Source organism: Strix aluco, chromosome 1 (assembly GCF_031877795.1).
Source record: "Strix aluco isolate bStrAlu1 chromosome 1, bStrAlu1.hap1, whole genome shotgun sequence".
Taxonomy (NCBI): domain Eukaryota; kingdom Metazoa; phylum Chordata; class Aves; order Strigiformes; family Strigidae; genus Strix; species Strix aluco.
Window position 1 is genome coordinate 73,658,134 of NC_133931.1, and position 23,797 is coordinate 73,681,930.

The 23,797-nt window shown below is 40.2% G+C and overlaps 1 protein-coding gene across 10 annotated transcripts in view; it reads right to left on the reverse strand.

The window, feature by feature from the left end:
- FHOD3 (formin homology 2 domain containing 3) overlaps positions 1-23,797 on the reverse strand; it is a 414,767-nt gene that overhangs the window by 192,754 nt on the left and 198,216 nt on the right. For all 10 annotated transcript variants that reach the window (XM_074825180.1, XM_074825169.1, XM_074825159.1 and 7 more), the window contains exon 5: positions 10,522-10,627. In XM_074825180.1, the coding sequence (XP_074681281.1) occupies positions 10,522-10,627 (106 nt within the window). The remainder of the gene's footprint in view (positions 1-10,521; positions 10,628-23,797) is intronic.

Sequence of the window (23,797 nt, forward strand, 5' to 3'; positions counted from 1 at the left end):
GTAGCACTTCAGTGACTCAAGACAATGCGCTGGAACAGCAGAGTCATCTGACAGCACGCCTCCCAGCAAACAGCAGTATTTTTAAAGTGTCTCCATTTCAGGGAACTGTGAAATGTCAAAAGAAAAAATAGTAAACTCCAAAAGAAAGTCTGTCCATCCCAGCCTTTCATTAAAGGCAACCCTTAGGATCTGCCCTTAAACAGTCATCTTTCCTGTGGGATGTTAACACTCTTTGGCTTCCTGGCAGCAGAGAGATCTTTCTTATGGAGACCCCCTCAGTAGCTCACATACCATTTTCCTTCCTTTAATGTACCTTTCAGGTCTGGTAGAATGTGGAGCCACTCAGGTGCAAACCTTAAACTCCTCCTCTCTCATCTTTTTCATCCAGAGACTTTCAGATTACTGAGCAAGTTCATACATTGACCCATCCTATAATTTACTCATTGCTTTTTGGAAACACTAATCTGTGGGTCTGAAACATTCCAGCCTTCATCTTCGTGCACAGCCCTGTGGTCCTCCCTGCTCCTGTACACCCTGAATACCACCCTCCCCCCATGTTGTCTTTAATCACTTTTCTCATCTCCAGGAGTGTGTGTGGGGAAAACCAAAGTACTTATATGGTTGGAAAAGAGAAGACTATTTGGTTTTTTGCTGTCAACAAATAGAGCCAAAAGAAAAAATGACTTATTTTACATGGCACCTACATCAGTAAACTCTCTTCACTAAAATCTCTTGTAAGAAACTTCAAAGTGATAAATTATTGAAAAACTCACCCTAAACAACAGAAGTACTGTATTTTTAGCAGCTAGTGCCAGCTGGTGCTCCTGTATCACTAGGGAGCAGGAGGTGGGCACAGCCTCCTCTCCTGGCTTGACAGCACAGGCTGGAATATAAATACCATCAGGAATTTAAATGGAAAAGTCTGGAAATGCCTCATACACTGAAAACAGGAAAAATCATTCTTGGCCAGAAATATGGTGAGAAAGAAATCATGTTACAATTAATAAATTCATAGTTTACCGATCCCCACTTTCTGTAAAACTTGGAGGAATGGGATAAACCTGTGCTTCCCCCCACTAGCAGGCAGGGATTCCCTCTGGCTTGCAGAGGGAAGATGCAGTAACCTGCTTCTCCGTGGCATCTTGGCTTTGCTGCCTCTCCAGGTCTGCTCACCCCCCACCCGCGCATCCACTGACAACCTCCTGGGGAGTGGGAGGACACCAGTCCACATTCTCCTCATCACCATCAGTGGCTCCAGTCCTGTGTACGGGAGGTGGCAGAGGGGGGAGAGGAGGAGGGCAGTAAGTAGCAATGACAGATAGTAAACTGGTCCTTATATTCCACTACAAAGCGGCAAAAAGTTTCCAACTTTTCTCATTCAACCTGTGTAAACATGCAGCTATTAGCTAGTTCTGCCTTCCCAAGCGGTATGTGCTATTCCTTCTGTGCTCCTTGGGGCTATGCAGATGCAGAACAACAGGCAAACAGAAACCCTCCACAGCAGCAAAGAGAAACGTTAATATTCCCATACGCTCACTAAGATTATTCCTCACTGTCATCAGTCTATGAATATTGTACAGTTTTTCTTAGACACATATGTATGAACATAGCATTTATGATAAGTTAATAATTAATAATGTGCTAATACATGTAAGTCTTATGGCTTAGCTTTTAAATTCTTGAATCTATGTTTTTTTAGTAGCAATCAGAGCCTTAAAGCAGGTCACTGTCTCACGCTAATGAAAATTAGTATTTTAAGAGTTTACAGTCCACTGCTCCAGTTTTCTGATTGCACCTATGAGAACATGATCGATAAAAATGCATACGCATGCACATTTGCAAAAAATCCAGACAGACAGGGCTAAGATGTAACTTAAATCAAACATCTGGATATGGAAATTAACTCTGAAGACATTTGAAAACTCTGATTTTTGACACATCCTTATGTTACACAATAATCACCTTCATGGAATAACAGTCAGGACTTTCTAATTATCCTACACATTTGACCCTACATGTCCCCCTCCTCCTTTAAAGTCCTTAATTTTCCCTGCTTCTGTATCAGGATAGAGCACTCTGTGTGGCAGCCTAGCAATCACCATTACAAATAGCTGTGGAAGTATCTAATCTTGAAATGGGAATAATCAAACACTATTTTTCAACCATATTTTACTGTGTTTTATGTGCATATATTCAGTACAAGTAATTCACAATGAAATCGCCAGCAGCCGCATACTTTGTGCAAGAGTTCATGTCTGTGCTGGCTTATGAATGTCTTTATTTTATGCACATTTTCTCCCTCTCTAATGAATCAGTGTTTGGATACTTTCAGGCTAAAAGATGACTAGAAAAAGGCAGAAATACGCTGTAATATGCTCCTACCAGTTGGAATCGGTACATTGTTTTCAAGGCTTGTTCATGAAGTTTGAGTAGTTAAATCATATAACATCCACTATGGCTTTAAAGGCCCCTGGGACTACCATCCAAGTACTTACTTTTTGCTTAGTAGTTAAGGATGTGCATTTTTCATGGTTCAGTTCCTTGTTTTACACGGGGTCTGCATAGCCTGAGGTGTCACTTTTCATGGGAATTTCACAAAGCATAAAAAAAAAATTACACAAAACCTAAGGATTCTTTTTCATGGAGAGAGAAAGCAACAGAAAGCCTCCCAGCCTCTGTCAGCTTTAAAAACAAGGGAAATCCATAATTTTATGGTGGTGTTATTGCTGAATTCCATGTAGACCATGAGAACCCTATATCCTCCTCACGAGCAGTCCCAACATGAAAGGTCATTTCATGTAACGCACAGAGCAAGGAACAGCTCCGTTTATTTGTAGATGTGTAAATTACTATAGAGTGGTTAAACTTTTGAACTCAAATTTGCTTCAGTGCCAATTCCCATCCCAGACTGGGAGGACTTGTACTGTATGCTCTGTGTTAGAACCAGCTGGCCCTGCTTCCAGATGGATCACAGATCAGAATCACATCCAGGCAGAAGGGAGGGAGGAAGAGGAAGAAGAGAGCAGTGCTTGCTCCACAAACTAAGGAAAAGCTTCAGGTTGTGTTTGGTAGGAAACTCTGTGTAATGCATGCATAGATCTGAGTCCAATAAATATAATTTTAAAATATGCAGATGAGAAATGGAGAAAGGAAATATTAAAGGCATAGAGAGGAAAGCAAAGAGGATGTTTTCCCTCTTTTTAAACTGCATGGTTTCCAAGGTCAAGCTCTCCCAACTACCACTGTACAAGTAAACAAATGCATTTAGTCTTAAAGAGATATTTGCAGAAGTGAAAGAGGATTCAGCAACTGAGCCAAAGAGGTTTAGTGTTTGTATTATTGATCATGGGGAATATAATGTGCCCTTTTTTCTGGTAAAATGAAAAGCACTATAATCTCATTATTTCTAATTTAAAGAGTTCATGAATCAGGTCGCCAAATCCAATCGTATTTTTTTCATTTCATGACTTTTCAAGACACGTAAAGAGGCACATCTTGAGCTTTCTGCACACATGTAGCAGGAAGAGGTACTGAGCCATCAGGTATAGGTCTGATTTTTCTGGGACTGTTAATTTTGGTACGAACTACAACAACTGGCACCTGCAAAGCTCACTGAAGGAAAGCTGGCAGCACAGCCCATTTCACAAAGGGAGATGGCATGGCTACATCACAGTAGCTAATCTCAGCAGTGCTACTCATTAACAGGTCTTATGAGCACAGGTACACTAATTTGCTACTAATTTGCTAACACAGCTGTGGTTTGCTTGGTTTGGTGTGTTTTGTTTTGGTAGTGGTGGTGGGGAACCTAGGTTGTATCTCTATGTGGAGATGCCCCATACTATGTGGGCATAACAGCTTCCACATGGAGTTGCCAGTTGTTGGTATGGTTTCATGGCACTGTAGTCTGATGTCCAGCATAAAATGAATGATATGAATGTTCACATCCCCACAGGACAAGTGTCTAACTCTCATATGCTTTCTGAAAGACTCAGTGGAAAGATCAAAGAACTGTATTTACAGGGAGACAGAGCCTGCAAGTCTCTCTCAGAAGCCACACTCCTAAGTAATCAAGCTTTAGGCACTTGATTTCTCTTTAAAGCACGGACTGTTCTACAGTTACTTCGAGATCAGCTAGGAATTTTACATCATTTTAAAGGACTGCACATAAGAAGTCAACTTGAATACTGTAGAAATAGGTGTAAGAACTTCACAGTCACATATGAATACCTGCACACTGAAGGTTAAGAGAAGGAAGTCAGGAAAGTTTTCATACTTGGCTTCAGGAAAAGAAAGAAATGTGAAGGTAAGCCTAACCATGTGCTGTCTGTTCCTATTTACTTGGGGCTGGGATACTTTTCTACAGCTGGAAAACTTTAAAACAGTTCTGTTCACAACAAACCAGGAATAACGCAAAGGTATGCACGATACACAGTATTAGCTCCATTTTCACTACTAAACTTACATTACTAACATCCGGTTTACTGCTGTGGTACCAACCCAGCAAGACACGTCTATTTAGGATAGACGTAGCCTCTCACAGACCTTATTTCTAGTCTTTTGATATTTACACAAACCCTGCTGATGACACATTACTTCACATACATTTACTACAGGACGTGCTTCCCCATGCTAAATGCTTTGTAATACCTAACTGTTAATGCAAAAGGCTAAAGCTGCACAATCTATCAGGGTGAGGAAGGAAAATTCAAGAGCACTGGAAGTATTTGCATCCTTGTAATAACGAGGGGATTTTTTGATAAAAACAGCCAGCCGATTCCTGGGAATGGATCATCCCTGTGTTACAGAGAGCGCACTTATAAACCCCAAGTATTCCTAGCAGCAGTTGGCCTGATGCAGAAATGCCACCAGCTCGCTGATAACTTCCTATCTGGCTTTCAGAACAAAAGGGTTATCAGCAGCAGCTTCCACTGCCTGCTTGCAAAACCTCACCCTCACCTTCGACTTCCTCTAGCTCCTTGACATCTTCAGGCATACAGTATCCCAGTGACAGACAGTAACCAGATGGTGTTTTACCATCCAGCACTGAGTCTCTTCAGGAATTTAATCTCATTTCCCAGAATACACAGCAGCCCTTCATTCTAAAGTTGGCATGCAGGTGGTATCACATGCCTCTGGCTTTATAAATAGGCCTAACTGTCGGTGACTTTGGAACACGTCTGTGATTGAGCCGTTTGCCTGTTGCTTTAGAAAACCTGACCCCTTGCCTGGGCGTTCATCAGCATCATTCTGACAGACTCCGGTGGTTCCTGTGCACATTCAGCCACCCTGTCAAACAGCTTGGCGTCTCCTAGTTCCAACAGCAAAATCACTTTCTGCTTTACAACCAGTATCTCTTGCAACAATTTCTTTCCACTTTGTGTTGTTGTCAGCTATGCTATACTGATTAATTAAAAGCACATGCAAAATACAGATTTAGAATTAACTTGCTTCAGTAGGAAGCAGAGGTTACTAAATGGGTAACTACCCAGATACGGCTACATCCTTTCCTTCCATCTATCCCCCTGCAAAGGTTGATTCCCATTTACTGACTAGAAAGGTGAGGAACTAAAAGGTTCCCCCATCCTTGTCCCCCAGAGTGGGATCAGAAAGTGTCAGTGGGCCTGTGATAGGAAAACCTACAACTGGTTCTACTGCAACCTAGTATTCTGTCTAGATTATTCAATTAAGTGGAAATTATGGAAGTTTTGGCTATACTGTCCCTGGAGGTATTTAAAAGAGGTGTAGACATGGTGCTTAGGGACATGGTTTAGTGGTGGACTCGGGAGTGTTAGGTTAATGATTGGACTCCATGATCTTAAGGGTCTTCTCTAACCTAAATGATTCTGTGATTCTACTTATCTTTAATTTGAGATTATGATAATTGTTTGGGGGTTTGAGAGAGAGGAGTTAAAACACAAATATTGCCTCAAATAATAACTCCTAGGCTCCTTCAAGCACTTGTGTTCCTTTATTTCTTCTTAAAAAACCAGAACACTAGCAATCCAAAACCACCAAACAAAATTAAAAGCATCTCTCACCCAGTCTTTAAACTCAAATTCTTATTCCCCATATAAGCACACTGTTCTCACTAAATCAGAGAGCTGCATCCAAAAGCTGAATTTGATTCAAACAGTCTAGTATGAGCACAGACTGATGTCCCATTTTTTCCCTCAGCCTTAGTTCTTTGAAATTTTGCACCACAGCCAGGTCAAGGCCTCTTCCTGTTTGGATTGGACACCTGGTTTGTGCTTTCAGACCACAAAAATTAACTCTAGCTTTTGTCTAATTATGGACACCTCTAAATACTGATTTGAATCCATAAGGAGACAGTTAGGGATCCAAGCACACAAATACACTCTGCAAAAGAGGCTGAATGACGTTTTGACAACCTCCTCACTGGATGTGAGGGACAGACAGGACAGGATCCCACCAGGCAGAGCTTCTCACACCATGGTGTCAGCAGACTCATCCCTGAACCCTGATATCTCACTTATTCAGTATATTTTTAAACCAATTAAACCTTGGCCTATACAAGCTGCTTTTGTTTCTCACCCTCCCAACAGCACTGGCGAAATTAACAGAAAAGAGAGACTACCATAATTCTACCAATTATTTAATTTGTCTGTGCTCAGCCATGGCATTTCATGTGTTGCTTTCTCATTCTGTGCAAGGAACAGAAGATCTCAAAATTGTATCCAAAACATCCTCAAAATTACGATAAGATTTATATTAATCCTCATCAGTTGTGGATATTTTCATCTATTTTAACCCATTTCCATTTATTTTTTAATATTTAGGAAACATCCACCACACTGCAATCTTGTAACTGGGACAGAAGCTTTTAACTTCGGTGTTATGAGTGAAGTTCATCATCCTTATGGATCATTGTCACCAAAGGGAAAAAAAGGAAGGGGGTGCGGGGTAGGAAAGGAAAGCAAGCCTGTTCCTGTGAGGAAAAAAAAAATCCCCCAAAACACACAGTTTCTTCAGATGTCAATAATAATTAAAAGGAATATCAGAGAATAAATTTGGCCAAAGAACTAATAAGTAAGGAAGAATGAAAGCTGTTTTCTGAACTAGTTTTTCAGCAGAGTAACTCTCAAGAGAAGCCCTGGCTACTGTTGGTTTAGGGCCTGTAGGCTATACACTGACAAAAGGGAACACTTTGGGAAAGGTACTGTCAAACAACCCTAGTTCAGGGGACCCGAGCAGAAATAAACAGTCACTCCTTAGCACTCGTCAATAAACTGCCTAGATTTCTCAGTATTGTATGTAAAAGCCACACTTATCTTCTCTTCACTTACCCATTAAAACAACTAAAATTTTCATGACTCATATTTAGTCATTTTTTTTTGGCAGCTCGGTCTGGCTTGAACCAAATCAAATCCACTGCGCAGAAATTCACAACCAGGAAACACTAGAGCGAAACAACACAGACCTCTGGAAAAAGAAAAGCAATGTCCTCAAGAAATAACTTGTACTTGGGAATGCACTGAACCTCCTACAAGCCTTACGTATACATTTATTTCCAACCTATTTTCCCTCCCAGGTCCAAAGCTATTTCTTGAAGAGTGAAGGCAAACAAGTTCACAAGAAACACTCAAAAATCGCTCAGTCAAGACGATGGGCAGCCCTGCATGGGCGAGCCCTGGAGGTGGAGGAGGCAGTGCCATGCCTAAGGTTGTCATTTACTGTCACAAGCCTTCAAGCTGGGTTAGGATCACAAGAGGAAAACAGTGAATTACACTGAAGGTGCTGGAGAAATGTAGCCAAAATATAGAACTAAGGAGAAATTCGGTCTCCTTATGATTCAGGTTAAATGCAGTGAAAACAAGGAGGATATACTCCACTTCAAAAGGATCTGCAGAACAAGGACACCACAGCAGTAAGGCACAAAAATTCTAGACAAAGATGACCTTTTTTTTTTTTTAAATCTCCATAACTTAACAGTGAGTTTAAAGCTTATGGGACCACCTCAGTACTAACTATGATGTATCTTTAGTAGAATTTATTCACCTAATTCAGCAGTACTCCGGGTTTAGTAAAATGCAGCACTGCAGTAATACACAACTGTCACAAAAAAATCCAACCAATCGCTATGGTCTTCCAAAAATAATATACCAGAAACACTCCTACATGACGTATTTAACGTTTCTTTTCAGCACCCTCCTCAATGTATTTGGATAAGATTGTCTGGCTACACTGTACTTCCAAACCTCTCTTTATCTCATTGCACACGCAGACCTATTCAGAAAGTACATGCTGGCTCCTGGAACTGCAAACCAGCTGACATAATCTTGGAGTTGTAACAAGCTTTGGACTTCCTGAAAGACAATCAAGACCAATTTAGTTTCTGAAATAAACCCCACATCACACAGAAAAATCATATTATTGTAAGAGATGCTAGGATACACTACCCAAACTTGAGATTCATGCGTCAGCAAAATAGGGGAGAAAAAGACCTCATTTCAGAAGGTACCAATCCCTAAAAGCATCATCTTAAAATAAGGTTTTTAGTTTATTTGGAATACTTATATATGGTTAGCTTTTGTTGTTGTTGTTTTGTTTGTTTTATATTTATTTTGAACAAGTTGTAATCACTTCTTAATGCAAAAAGATGAGTTTGCAGTTTCCTTAGTATAATGCTGTGGACACTGGCACTAAGGCTCTGTTCTATCTTCATTGAATTCAGTGGAAAATCTCTAAGTTCTGACCACGGACACCAAGCTCTTGATAGCTAGAGAAGCCACAAGATGAAAGAGACCACTGTGATCTCTCTGAATGCTGGATGCATTAGGGTATATCTTAGTAACATAGATAACATTTCATTCGTGTTTAAAAAAAAAATAGGAAAGAAAAGAAAAAGAAAAAAGCAATCAATGTGGAAGGAGGTTTTCATTCTTCTCAATCCATACCTGGATGATGTCAGATGAGATCTCAGTAAGATGAAGGTACATGCAATACTGTGGTGAGATCTCTCAGATGTGACTGATTTCTCTGCTATCAGCAGATCATTCTGTCCGCTGTGAGGCTCAGCGCCCTGGACCTTATCTGACACTGGAGCAGAAGAGCTGCAGGGCTAGCTAGTGTTTGAATTATGAGGCCACTTACACTTTACACCACTCAGGTAGGGTAAACATCTATCAGGCTTCCTTGTTTCGAATATTCAATATTTGGCTGCAAAACCCAGCTGAAGGGCAAAGACGTCATCCAATCACACTAGGTCAATGCTGAGCTGATAAAGGAGTAAGCCCCTACACTGAAGGCCAGACTGTCCTATACAGAACCTTTATTTTGCTTCCAGTCTGAATTGTCTGAGAGCATCTACAGACTGTTTTCTCCCAGAAATTTTTCTTTCAGCTGTAAAGTAAGTCTTTTTCCTTTCATGTTTCTGTGTCCTTCTCTAGTTCCACTGTAGTTAATAGTCTTTTACTTTTGAGTACATACAAGCTATTCAAGTATTGAATATATAGAAGCTATTCAACTATTCAAGTACATTTATATCACTGCACAACTACTGACACAGAACATAATTTCTTTGGTACTGGTTTGGTTTCTTTTATATCCTTGAAAGCTGATATTTGTGCAGTCTAATCTCCAAGTTCTTTGCATGAAGCCACACTTACTATTTGCATCCTTGCTTTCTATAACTTAGTGTTTCTGGTTCTTACAAAATCCTTCTCCTTATTTTTGAATTTGTTTTACTCCTCAATCCGCAGTTTGAGTTTTGGCAGCTAAATACATCAAAGTGACATTTTTAAAGACAGCTATGTATGTCACTCTAAGAAAATTCAAATGAGCAATCCACCACAACTATGCATTCATTAGTGCTCTCTATTTACTATGAGATCATCCAGCAGCAAAGATCCCTTAGTGTGACTGTTCTCCTGTCACTCATAACCCGTTCCAAATACTGAAGGAACTCTCTGAATTTGCAGCCTGGGTTTCCTGGTCAGATGAAAATCACACGCATTCATTTGGGCCACAATACAGTAAAGCAGCTTTCTAACCCTGTAACACACCTTTTCTGCATCACTCTCCAAAAAGATAACTGGCAAAGGTAGGGTTAAGTGCAAAGAACAGAATGTAAACCTCTGATTACCTCTTTAACTCCAAAATATCAGATAGCTAAAAATTGTTTCCAGCCAACTGACCTTAAGATATGACTGTCTCACTGTTTATTCTAGAGTTACTAATCACACTCCAAGAAGTTATTTTGTTATGTGCCCTTTGACATTTACAATTATCCAGTGAATGCTTTAGAAAACCTTTTCTTTCTTAGAATTACAGATTTTCAGTATAATCTACAAGAAAAGTTGGACAATGGAGAGACTATCAATATTTAGATTTTCCAATTCATCCTGCTCAGCACTATTAATCCCCCCTTAATCTTCCTGCATAACATGCAAGAATAGGGACCAAACTGAGAAACAGGTTCCAAGACACTTAACATGGCAAGTTGCAGCAGACCTGTTAAAGCTTCAGAGCAATAAAAACAACTTTTGGATGCGTTTCATTTACCTCTCAGGATGTAGTTCTGATAATTCTGGTCGGCCTCTGCTCCCACTTTGATTAAGCAAGTCAGACCTTCAGCGACAACAAACTCATGAACCAAGTCCTTGTCATCCTGCCACAGGGGAAAGGAAAAGCTGTGTTAGAATTTTGAAAGACAAAAACCCAGATATATCATAATGTAAAACCAAATGCATGCCTGCAACATTGACTTTATGTTTCAGATGATGTAAGCAAGTTGATATGGAAGTTGTTATATAGAAGACCAGAAGCAGAATTCTTAATTTTAAAATCAGAATACATCAATGCAAAACAAGAAAAACCAAGCTCTTACGTTTAAGTCAGCCTCGGAAGATTAAAATCAGTAAAATATGACTTTTGATTTTTTCATTAAAGGCTTGCAGACATTCTCGCTGATACTAAAATCTCATTATATCACATAAACAGACATCCTTATAGCCTTAGCGTGTCAGGATCAACAGGATAAGTCCATCTCTATGCCTTAGCATAATTCCAGTTTCAATATTTTAAGTGCACTCAGTAAAACTTTAAAACTGGTGTTTATTGCAATGTAATATTATATTCATTATCTTAACATAATATTAATTCATTATATTTAGAATGGGAAAGTATAGTGTTGAATATAAGAACACTAGTAGATAATATTCTCCTTGTGATGGAAAACACAGCAAATTTAAGAGAAAATACTCCTTAGTGTTTCATGGGAGTTTATACTCGTTGAAGTGACTCACTTTTTTTTAGTCATCAGTCCTTTACTCAGTGCAGTAGAATGACCCCATATCACAGGTATATATGATATCAGGGAGAGGAGGACTTTGCTGGGTGCTACATGCATATTACAATGCCAAGGGACTATAGAGCACCGTATCTAAAGCTTGCCTTCTCTTACAGAAGGCTCATGTAAACAAACAGGAGGCTACTAGAAACTTGATTAAACAGCACTTAATGAATTAGGCATACAAATTAAGCACAAAACCAACTTAAAATATTAATGGAGGAGAACTACTCTGTGGACAATCACAGTTGCCGAGTCCCTTTTGAGCATTTTTAAAATATGCTTTCATACACAATAGTGTATTAGATGTAAATTTCAGCCTTCCAATAACGCAGCCCTGAGAAGCCAAGGTGCAGATAGTAGATAGTTTTGTTGAGCGTGATTTCTTAATTCACTGCAAATGAATTCACTTAGAAAACTGCCAAGGGAAATAAAATAATCAAGTCCCTTTTAGTGAGACAGTTCACTTACTGCAGATTTATTTCAGCCTGACAGTTTCTTATGAATTTCCTTCTCGCACCACAGCTAAATTACATAATTCTTAAAGGCTGACCAAATGGGATATTTAAATTTGTAAGGTTATCTAGCAATTTGTGAGAAATTTAGAAATTATGAGAAAAAAACCACTGTTTAATGTTTCAGAAGATCAAATTTGCTACAATTTAAATATCTGTTATAGTCATGTGTAGATACACAACTTTATCATGCTAAAGTTGATTTATCCTTTAAAAAGTATATAAGGAGGAAGCATACAATCACTCCCACATCTTTGCAAAAGTATATTGTAAAACCCCAAAATAGGTAAGATAAAATCCACCACTGTGCACACTTGAGCTAAAAATGTTATTTATTTCTTAGTCTCAATGTTTTATTTTTTGAGGATGCTATTTTTTTTTTTCTGTAGATAGATAAAAGCCTTGATAATGTTTTCTGAAGAGCTAGGAAGTTTACAAACTCCCATGTCAGACCAGGGCACTACAAGATACAAGCACACGATTTTATGAAGACAACAAAATTCCTTTGCCATACTCAAAAGACAGTGGGATTACTGGTAAAGCAGAGCTTTACAGATGACACTAATTACATTGATTTCCTCTGTTATACATAACAGTGTTTTAACGGTGCATGCACAGATCCCCTTCCACTACAGCCCACCAGGGAATTCCCTTTGCCATTCCAGAAGAGAAATGAAGAATTAAGAAGGCTGTTTACATTGAGCAGCTAAGGGCACCTTTACAGCAGGAGACCTCTGGCTGGCACTGAGGCTGCTGTATGTTTGACCAAGTCGCCAACCTAAAGAGAATGTCCTGATGATTGGGGCGGGAGGCTAGGAAGGGGCATGGTCAGCCAGGGCACGTGGACCTCTGCCTGTCCCATTCCAAGCAGTGGCCTCTGGCAAAGCCCTTCCCAAATGCCACTAGTCAGAGGACTGAACACTTAACTTCAGATAAATTGGTTCAGAATTAATTTGTGCAGCAAGTGATGCCAAAATTCACATGGTGAACTGCCAGAACAACGTTTTACAACAACTGGAGTCCTGGAAAAATAAGAAAAGGATCCAAGATAAAATGCTTTCTGACGATCAAAGCTGTGTTTCAGGTTCACTCCCCCAAAACTTGGGGTCCCTGATTTAAAATCAAGCAACTCCAAATAAATACATAAATAAATATTCATGCATGCAATACACAGATCCAGATCACACTGGGTACCAAGCAACATATTCAAGCTCACCTTGTACAATGGAGAGCCACCTCCAGCAGCGCAGGGAGGCAGAAGCATACCCAGGGACCCCAGAGGAGTCTCCTCCCTGGCCATCAAGCAACTGCTCCCTCCTATACATCCCTTTGTACATGGTGTTTTTAACTCAAAGAAACTTGAGTAACCTCTTGTTCTTCAAGAATTTTGGATCTTGTTTCTCCTAAAACTCAAGAGAGAGGAACATAACCCTGGGATTTGTCAGGTAAGCTTAAAGTATATTCAGGTTTCAGGTAAACTAAGGCTACACACCATGGTAATTCACAAGGACTACGCATGCCTGGAAACTAGGTTACTCTGTATGCTAAGGTCAATGGTTAAACATTCCCTGCTACTAAAGAGAGATGGTGCCAGATTTCCCCTACCCAGAGTGGACAGTGGTGGGAACAGGGGCAAGGGACAGAAAGCACAGGAGTATGCAGAATTTAGAAAAAATAACAGAAATTGGTAGCATAGTGCAGAATCAAGAAAGCTGCAGGAAAAACATCCTCCAAAATAGTTTTTCTACAAATCTGATGACAAATAGATGCATCTTCTATTGGACAACACCATTGTCTAATTTAAAGAAACAACATATATAACATTATAAAGTATTGAGTGAAATAACCACAATTATTTTTTCAGATGGGAATGGTGTCCTAGCTCAGAGCACACTTTTTTGTCTTCAAATACCTTTTGTTAAATAGTTGAGTAGACATTTTGACTTTGAATCAAGTGTGTCTGCACCATCCTTAAGAAAAAAGTAAATCTATTCTGGATTGACTCACAGTCAAAGAAGCAAGACTGGAAAAATAGGAAGGAGGAGGAATAACTGTGGTCTGCAGATTCTGACATTTGTTGATAGACCTAACATGCCTGTTTGGGAAAAATAAAAGATGTTCGGATGATACAAAAGAAAATGTCGCTATGCTAGGGAAGTTAGCAGTAGTTCAGCTTCAAAGACATTCAGGTCAACCCCAAAAACAAAATAAATTTTTTAACATCACATAGTCATTAAGGGCTGTTGATATTCAGTGAAAGATAAAAACTGAAATACCCATTACAATTTTAAGATATTCCCCATAATCTTAAATAGTAAATGCATATTGGAGTATCATCTGAGGAAAAAAATAGCATTTAATTCTCAAAATACCTCATGCTAAAGATCTGTTTTGTATTGGTGACTTCTTTTTTTTAAAAAAACAAGGACCTTCCCAAAGCAAATTGGGAGATCTGCCTTCTGGAACTATTTCAAAGCAGCCGAAGGAGTAAACCACTACATCATGGAGTCGCCCTTGACTGAAAGGAGATATATTGCAGGGAAACAGCAGAGGAAATGAAGGGGATGAGGGACTCTAACCAGACTGCTTTTGGAAAGCACTGAATAAACAAATCAAACCTGAATTTAAGAAAGGCTTTTAAGGTACTTCTCCTTTCCCAAATAAAAAGGAAAAAGAAGGTGTAATGAAGCAGAGTACAAACACATCATGCTCTAGACATAAATCTGAACTCGGTACATTATCTGTCCCATCATGTATATACGATGAGAGGAAAGAAGCAAATATCTGGAATGTGAAGCAAAAGATGAAAGACATCCAAGCCCATGCGTTCTACATTGAAAGGAGAATGTTTACATCAATTTTGGTCTAGCATAATCTTTTCAGACCCATTAACTCACTGACTTGCCAAGTTAGGTGACCTCAAGAGTAAAGGCTACTCTCTAGCAGTGGTAAGAGGTTCAGGTTTCCAGGAAGAGAGCATTCATTGTACAGAATATATGGTGTGTGTGTGACAATGATATGTACAAGTAGCTGCCGCATGTGTGTGATAACAGCTAAAAGGAGGCAGGGAAAGGTTGTCATTTGCTATGGAAATGGACTCCTCTGCTAATATCACAAAGATTTATGACCACTTAATCAGCAGGCATCAAGGCCCTGATGAGAAAAGCAGCAAAACACAGGCAAAGCTCTCTAAGCTTCCTGCTAAGCTCCTGCAACCGTAAAGATTGTGCAGTGACACAAAAGCTGGCTACTTAAAGTCTTTATGAAAAGATACCACTGGCCTCCTCAGATAACTATATTTTACACGTTCATTCACAGACTTCGAACAGATCATGTCTCTTCCTTTCTTCAGGCATCTCAGAGGAAGAAAAAACAAGATAATATATGTCGCTTTGTAATGGAGTTCTATTTTTGTCCAAAGTATAACTAAAAAGACATTAAATATATTAAAACTGATGAGATTAAAGCTTGCTGATATGGTTGACAACATGCACAAATCATACTTTCACCTCCATAACTCAGCCTAGCTATTAGAAAGACCCCACAAACCCTGTGATGAAGCAGTCTATACAATATACTCATGTGCTATTAGCAGAATAAGAAGTGTAGGTGGGATTCCCTTATTTCCTACCAGTTCTCCTGTCTCTGTATCATTTGATATATTCTCTAATGCAGTTTTGTGGGGTCTTATCTGAAGGTGGAGGCTGAAGAGTTTTTCAAAGAATGACACTTTGCAAGAATGCATCTTATCTGATGTGCGGCTTCCACGTGCAAAGATAAATTGTTTACATACTGTTAAAGATAAATCTTTCTGAAGCCTGCTATTTCTGCAGACCATATGCTTGAAAACTTTTACCCAGAGCATGATTACTTTTATGCCACAAGAAAGTGCTTCGCTTCCTAATAAGAATCAAGGTTTTGGAACACAGTTTCTCAAGGGAATTTTTTTTTTAAAGTTAACAAGTACTGCTGAAAGCTCCTTTCCAAGTATTTGGGGAAACTGAATTAGTAACTGAATATTCACATTTGGATATGCACATACATATTTCTCTCTTACGTGGCTAACAGCTGTACAGAGTACTGTCTTTCCAAGGAATCATAACAAGATGCTTGCCTATGAGATTTCCACCAAGGAGAACCTAATTTTTATGTTTTTTCCTTTCCTTTCATAAGCTATCCCATTGTTTCTGGTTGCCTGAGCATTCCCATACTTAATCCTATGCTGTAAAATTCTCTCCTGCTTCTGTTAAAAAGTTAAACATTGCACATTTTATAATGTTCACTTCTTTAAATAAGAACCATGGGGTTCCCCAGCCTGTGCTCTCTACAGGACAAATTACCGAGTGAGCCAGCAATCACATTCTGTACCGACCAAACTTTCCAGAATGCAAAAATTGCAATAATCCAGCCTAGAAGTGAGAACAGCACAGGCAGCTGGGGTACCAGCCATAGCCACAAGAATCTACTTGCTAAGCTTTGCCTATGGGCTTACAGGAGGGGATTGCATTCACATCAAGCTCCAGTGGTTGACACACTCGATCCTCTGTCTGAGGAAGAGCTTCCCTTTCTGCTCTGTCACTCTACAACAGCCCCATTAAGAGAGATTCAGACTTTGAATCTCAGGCCAACTCCGATTTTGTCTGTATACCAAAACCAGTAACTTCACAAAGATGTACTGCATTCATGTTGTAATGATGTGATAATTCACCTAAGCAAAAGGCAACATGAATATTGCCAATTCACTGTGCAATGTAGCATAAGAGGAGAAATGTAAATCCTACCAGATTCAAAGAGGAGGAGCATCCTTCTCTGCTGCCCGAAATCCCATGGGACAAGATGCTGGCAGCATACCAATACAGAGTCCTACAGGCAGAAAGGGCATGTCTCATTCAGACACTGCCTGACTTCTGAAGTAAAAATCACTACTTTTAAAGAGGGGGAGCTAGGGAAATTTTCACTCATTGCTATGTTCATCTGTGAAATAGCATGCTGAGGAAGTGTGCTGTCCCCACTCCACATTAACACATCAGAGCAAGGTCTCCTTGGAAATCCCTCTTCCTCAGATTCCCCTGCCCAGAGTACCCGCTGCACAGCAAGGAGGCAGAACTGAAACAGAAAACCCAGATGATTATGCTCAATGCGAAAAAAATAAAATAACAAGGAAAAATACTTGCACTCATGAAAAGTCCCCCCCCAAATATAGATGACGACCATCTTCTTTAGAAGTGAAAAGACATTTTTTCACCTTTTTTTTTTTTTTAAATCTCCTGCAAAGTCAAAATAGGATCACAAAGTTCAGCTCTGGTTTTAGGAGGATTAAGGTTTAGGGATTAAGCATCATTCATTTGGGGATGTAAATTAGCGCTAGAGGGACAGCAGCTGACTGGTGAGGAAAGGGAGGAAGGAGGAGGCAGGTCAAAGAGTAAAAACCATGTGCGACTGCAGGCTTTCGCTAGCGTAAATCTCAAGTGACAATACATCTGGCTCTCCACCACAAGAAAGTAAAATGCAGGACTATTGCCCAATATACTTGAAAAGCCTCCTCTGTTACTAAGAAAATAAAAGCAGAATGATAAAATCCAGGTTTCTGTTAGCAATAGAATCAATGATGGTTAAGTCCTTATTCCACTCTTTCTACTCCTAATAGTGCAAGGAAAATAGGTATCTACTGATCATCTTTCCCAAGCATTCCTCTGGCTCTAGCAAACCCTCAAATATACAAAAAGACCCCAAAACAATCCCACAGCTTGCTCCTAACCTGACTGCCCTGGGCAGCAGTAGCAATGTGGCAGCGCAGGGCTGTGACCAGAATCCACTTCCATTACCTGAGAGCCTTCATGTCCACAGGTTCCCCATATAATTTGAAATGCTTATACGATGTTCTGCCCCAGAAACAAGGGAAAATTGACAGCCAGTTCCTCTAAACCCTCCTTTGAGCTCCCTAGCTCTGCAACCCCAGAGTCTACATTAGAAATATACCACAATAAAGTCTCCACAAGAATATTTTTAACTATTGCTACCTGCCTTCAGTATGCATCACATCTGCTAAAGTTACCAGCAAAATAATTACTCCCATTGACAAGACTACAATGATGTAGTAATAAAAGAGTTATGCCGTGCTCTATTAGAAACAGAAATCCCAGACCATTTCTGGAGTCCAGCTTTTTTACTGGCTAAGCAACAGGTTGCATTTTATAGATCAAGATTGGCTTGCAATGTTTGCAGTTAGAAAAGCTCATTCTGGCTTGAAAACTGAGTAAACATAGTCAGGAAGTGATTGAAGGAGCATGAACTGCCAAGATATAATTTATAGTTACTTTCCCACACTTTAAACTATAGTTCTATTCTTTGGACTCCAAAATTATTGATATAATTAAAATACTAGATTGCCAATCCAGAAGTGCCTGATACTATCTAATTCAATTGTCACTGTTTATTTCAGTTATTTATTTCAGTCCATTTTAAAAGCCAAGTCATCTATTACAAACAAATCTGGAAAGAAATCAGTCCAAAAACATACACACACGCACATATATATACACATACATACATAAACTTAAGTCCTACGAGTCCCTCAAGACCGTATTGCCATTTCAACCTAAATTATTTAAGCAGCTACAAAACAATTCTCTGTATGGACCAGATGAGCTGGTGGTTAAGCAGGCAAGTCTTGTATTAAACCCTGAAACCTCAGCTCTACTTTGAATCAGAACACTACTTTTAGACGATGAATGAAACACACCTCTCAGGGGTACTAGGAGGACAGTCTTCTGCAGTCACGAAGAGATCATCTCTCCAGGACAAGTAATTTCACTCCCTGATATTTGGCAACTCAGAAAGTATCCCAAGATAAGGATGCTAGGCAAGTTCAGTTGCTGTCTTCCTTCCCCCACACTCCCACCAGCACACCTAGAAGAAGAACTCCTTGACACTGTCCCACATGGCATCCTCGTCTCTAAATTCAAGAGACATGGATTTGATGCATGGACCACTCAGTGGATAAGGAATTGGGTGGATGGTTGCACTCAGTGAGTTGCAGTCAATGTCTCCATGTCTGAATGGATGGCAGTAATGAATGGCATTCTTCAGGGGTCGGTACTGGGACCAGCGCTGTTTAACATCTTTGTGGGTGACATGGACAGTGGGATTGAGTGCACCCTCAGCAAGTTTGCTGATGATACCAAGCTGTGTGGTGCAGTTGACACGCTGGAGGGAAGGGATGTGCCATCCAGAGGGACCTTGACAGGCTTGAGAGGTGGCCTGTGCAAACCTCATGAAGTTCCACAAGGCCAAGAGCAAGGTCCTGCCCAGGGGTCAAGGCAATCCCAAGCACAAATACAGGCTGGGTGAAGAGTGGATTGAGAGCAGCCCTGCGGAGAAGGACTTGGGGGTAGTAGTGGATGGAAAACTATAAGCCAGCAACGTGCACTCCCAGCCCATAAAGCCAACCGTATCCTGGGCTGCATCAAGAGAAGTGTGACCAGCAGGTTGAGGGAGGGGATTCTGCCCCTCTACTCTGCTCTTGTGAGACCCCACCTGCAGTGCTGTGTCCAGCTCTGGGGCCACCAACATAAGAAGGACATGGACCTGCTTGAGTGGGTGCAAAGGAGGGCCATGAAGATGACCAGGGGGCTGGAGCACCTCCCTTATGAGGACAGGCTGAGAAAGTTGGGGTTGTTCAGCCTAGAGAAGAGAAGGCTCGAGAGACCTTATAGAGGCCTTCCAGTACTCAAAGGGAGCCTACAAGAAAGATGGAGAGGAATTCTTTCTCAGAGACTGTAGTGATAGGATGAGGGGCAACAGTTTTAAACTGAAAGAGAGTAGATTTAGATTAGATAGAAGGAATAAATTCTTTCCTGTGAGAGTGGTGAGACACTGGAACTGGTTGCCCAGAGAGGTTGTGGCTGCCCCTTCCCTGGAAGTGTTCAAGGCCAGGTTGGACGGGGCTTTGAGCAACCTGATCTAGTGGAAAGTGTCCCTGTCCATGGTGTGGGGATTGGAATTATATGATCTTTAAGGTCTCTTCCAACCCAAACCATTCTATGACTCTATGAGAACAAAGGTGACCTGGACTACGATGTCCCAAAACTGCACTCAGCTGCTAGAGGTAACTGAGGCAACGACAGAAGCATTTTGACAGTCAAGGATTTGACCAGGATAAAGCAGTCAGTTTGTCCCTCAATGGAAGCTTCTTCCCCTTGGTATCTCTGCTGATTACAAATGCACTTCAGCTGTTTTACTGCTGCCACCAGCTGTGTCACAGTTTCCACCCTTCTGCACCCCAAACTTTCCCCTACATGCTCACTCCAGACTCCTTATTTGCTTCTTTCCTTCAGCCTTTACACCTTTCCAACTCATTACGTGTATGTCTGTGTAGAAACATGACCATAACATGGTATAAAACCTCAGTATTTTTACACTGCTCCCTTTTTTCCTATTCTCACATCTATTTACATGGAGCAATATTTTACAACAGCATGCACGGAAATGACCATCCTCCTTTATTTTCAGTGGGGTAATATATTTAAGCAACCTGCAATGCAAAGTTTGGTTTCTAGTGATGATTACAATGAAAATTCACCCTCAAGTATCAATTCCATTGCATATTCTTGCCATGAGTCACTTGTCTAAGTAGCAATCACCAAATGCCAGCAATTTTTTTGCCAGCCTTTTAAGCACATCTGTGCCAGCTAACGACAACACTATGCCATTAAAATATTAAAAAATACACTTTATTTCTGTACAAGATGAAAACATTTCAAACACAGACCACACTATTGCTTATCATGGATTACCACCTTGGCACCAATAAAGACATACAGAAATTCACCCAAAAGTAAAGTGTTTGACTTACAGCCATTAATCCCCTGTAGTCTCCCTTCTGAAATACTCTCAGTCCAGAAAATAAATATTCTGTTGTTTCTCAAGAACACATTTTGTATTGCGCTAAAAATACCAGCAAAACAAATACAGCATTTGCTGGTCTTTCCTGTTTCAGGCCTCCTTTACACCCGGACACATTTTGAATTGTATGCCTTTCTGCAGTTTCTTTTGGATAGTTGAAAGAATAAATAGGGGCAAAATAAGTATTTGAACAGTTAAACATTACTTTACAAATTAAAAAGGAAGTCATATCCAGTATTTAATACCTTGAAACAAACATGCAATTCTCTTACAGATAGGATTTCTTCAAGCTTAAGGATACTGGGAAGTACTCTAATCTGAAAGAGGTTCAGGCATTTTAGGATTTTTTTAATCTAAATTTTTAAAAATATATAAAACTTGAGAGAAGACATATGTATTAATAACTCTTCAGTAATGCAAAGACTTCTCAAAGTCTTTCTCAAATTTCTCAAATTCCTCAAATGGCAGGTATACAGATAGCTAAGATATCCAGTATTAGCCATGTAGCCATCCCAGTAGCTGTTCTGCAGCATACAAAAAAAATTCTCGAGAAATAATTAATAGATAAGAATCAAATCCAGCTTTATTAGATTTGTTGAGATTCCTCAGAGTCAAATCAGTGTTTATTAGACACAGTTCAGGTACATTTAGAGCATCAAGTTCCAGCCAAGAAAAAGAGAAGAAAAAGTATGGTCGCAGGTAGACAACAAATACTGCATATATTTATGAAAAGATTTAGAAGTTTAAAACTGTCTTAGCAAGGTATGGTTTTTTTTTTTTTCTTTTTAAAAAAAGTAATCTTTTCTAGTGAAATTAAAGTAACTTCTTAGAATAACTGCTTTTTCCTATTGGGTGTCCATGAAAAAAGAATAAATTTAAAACCTGAAAACTTTCAGCTGATATTTGTATTATTTAACAAGGTCCAATATATCTTTTATTACCACCCATTTCCTATTCATTTATTACTTTTTCTTCCTTAGTGACATACATCTCATTTGTATATGAATGAAGAATTGGTCCTCTAAGATTTTGGGTTTCCCTTCATAAGCAGTTTTCTTCCTTTTGGATACATACAACAAATTCTTAGAAGACCAAGGAGAAAAATCAGCCTTCAATCTTTCATGTTTAAACTGACAGATAACCAGTCTGTAAAAGACACATATGGGAAAATATAAGTTTTCACTGCTGAGACAAAAACAAAGATATCTTCAAAGGATATAACTGAGACCCCCAAAGAATCACCCATGTCTTAAGTTGATTAAAGACAAAATAAAATCTGGAGAGGGAAGGGTGCTTAGCCTGCACAGCAAAGTTGCTCCCATTCCACACTTACTTCTTTAAGTCTGCTTTCTTCAGTTACCAAGACCAAATTATTGTGATACTGCCTGATCTTCACCATCATCTTCTCCAAGAAAGTTCTGTTTCCCCTTTATTCTGAACATGGTATTTTGCTTCTACAATGACTTTGGTCATTAACTTCACTACTTTAACATAACCTGCCTGACTCCTGTATCAAATGCGGGAGCTGCAGGTAAGAAATGTAATGCTTGCTTCTAGTGTTCTCACTGCACTTAATGCTGCAGTTGCAGAATGTCACGTTCACCTGAGGAAGATCCCTGAGTTACCATCCGAGGGTAGGGAGGCTCTGCAGAGAGACCTGGACGGGCTGGAGCAATGGGCTAAGGCCAACTGTAGGAGTTTCAATAAGGCCAAAGGCCGGGTGCTGCACTTCGGCCACAACAACCCCCAGCAGCGCTACAGGCTTGGGGAGGAGTGGCTGGAGAGCTGCCAGTCAGAGAGGGACTTGGGGGTGTTGATTGACAGCTGGCTGAACAGGAGCCAGCAGTGTGCCCAGGTGGCCAAGAAGGCCAATGGCATCCTGGCTTGCATCAGAAATAGTGTGGCCAGCAGGGACAGGGAAGTGATCTTACCCCTGTACTCGGCACTGGTGAGGCCGCACGTCGATTCCTGTGTTCAGTTTTGGGCCCCTCACTACAAAAAGGACATTGAATGACTCGAGCGTGTCCAGAGAAGGGCAACGAAGCTGGTGAAGAGTCTGGAGCACATGTTGTACGAGGAGCGGCTGAGGGAACTGGGGTTGTTTAGTCTGGAGAAGAGGAGGCTGAGGGGAGACCTCATCGCCCTCTACAACTACCTGAAAGGAGGTTGCAGAGAGCTGGGGATGAGTCTCTTTAACCAAAAAATGAGCGATAGGACAAGAGGTAATGGCCTCAAGTTGTACCAGGGAAGGTTTAGACTGGATATTAGGAAGCATTTCTTTACAGAACGGGTTGTTAGGCGTTGGAATGGGCTGCCCAGGGAGGTGGTGGAGTCCCCATCCCTGGAGGTGTTTAAGAGTAGGGTCGACTGAGCACTGAGGGATATGGTGTAGTTGGGAACTGTCAGTGCTAGGTTAACGGTTGGACTAGATGATCTTCAAGGTCCTTTCCAACCTAGATGATTCTGTGATTCTAGTTCTACAACTGAAAATGGTGGGCTACCTGTTTGTGTTGTACAGAGCAATAAATTGATGCATTCTATCTTTCAGGAGTGGGAACTGAATGAACTGTATTATGATCCTTAAAACAGGTTGAAAAAAAGAACATGGAAAAGAAACTCTACTGCTATTTCAGCAAGTTGAACCATTTGCAAGTAACTTTCTGCTTTCAGTATTTTATTCTTTCAGTTAACAAAGGTGCAGATTAATTACAGATCTTTTTCCCCAGATAACTTTTTTGTCCCTGTGAGTGTAAGAAGCAAGCAAGCAAAAATAAGTTATACCTCAGTATCAGATTATTCTATAGAATTATTAGCCAGAAAAGGTTTGGTTGTCTCTCCCTATAAAGACAAAGCATTTAGTGGGAAACGAACAAAAAAGTCCCACTGTTGACATCTCTGTTTACCACAGTCCATCTGCCTGTACACACTCGACCACCAGGTAAAAGTAACACTGAAACTAAAGACATTTTATGCCATTGACTTAATGAGGAGAAAATTTCATCCTTTGCACCTTGAGTAGACAGCAGATATATCAATACACTGTGTTTTTTTCCTCCCAGTTAATAGCGGA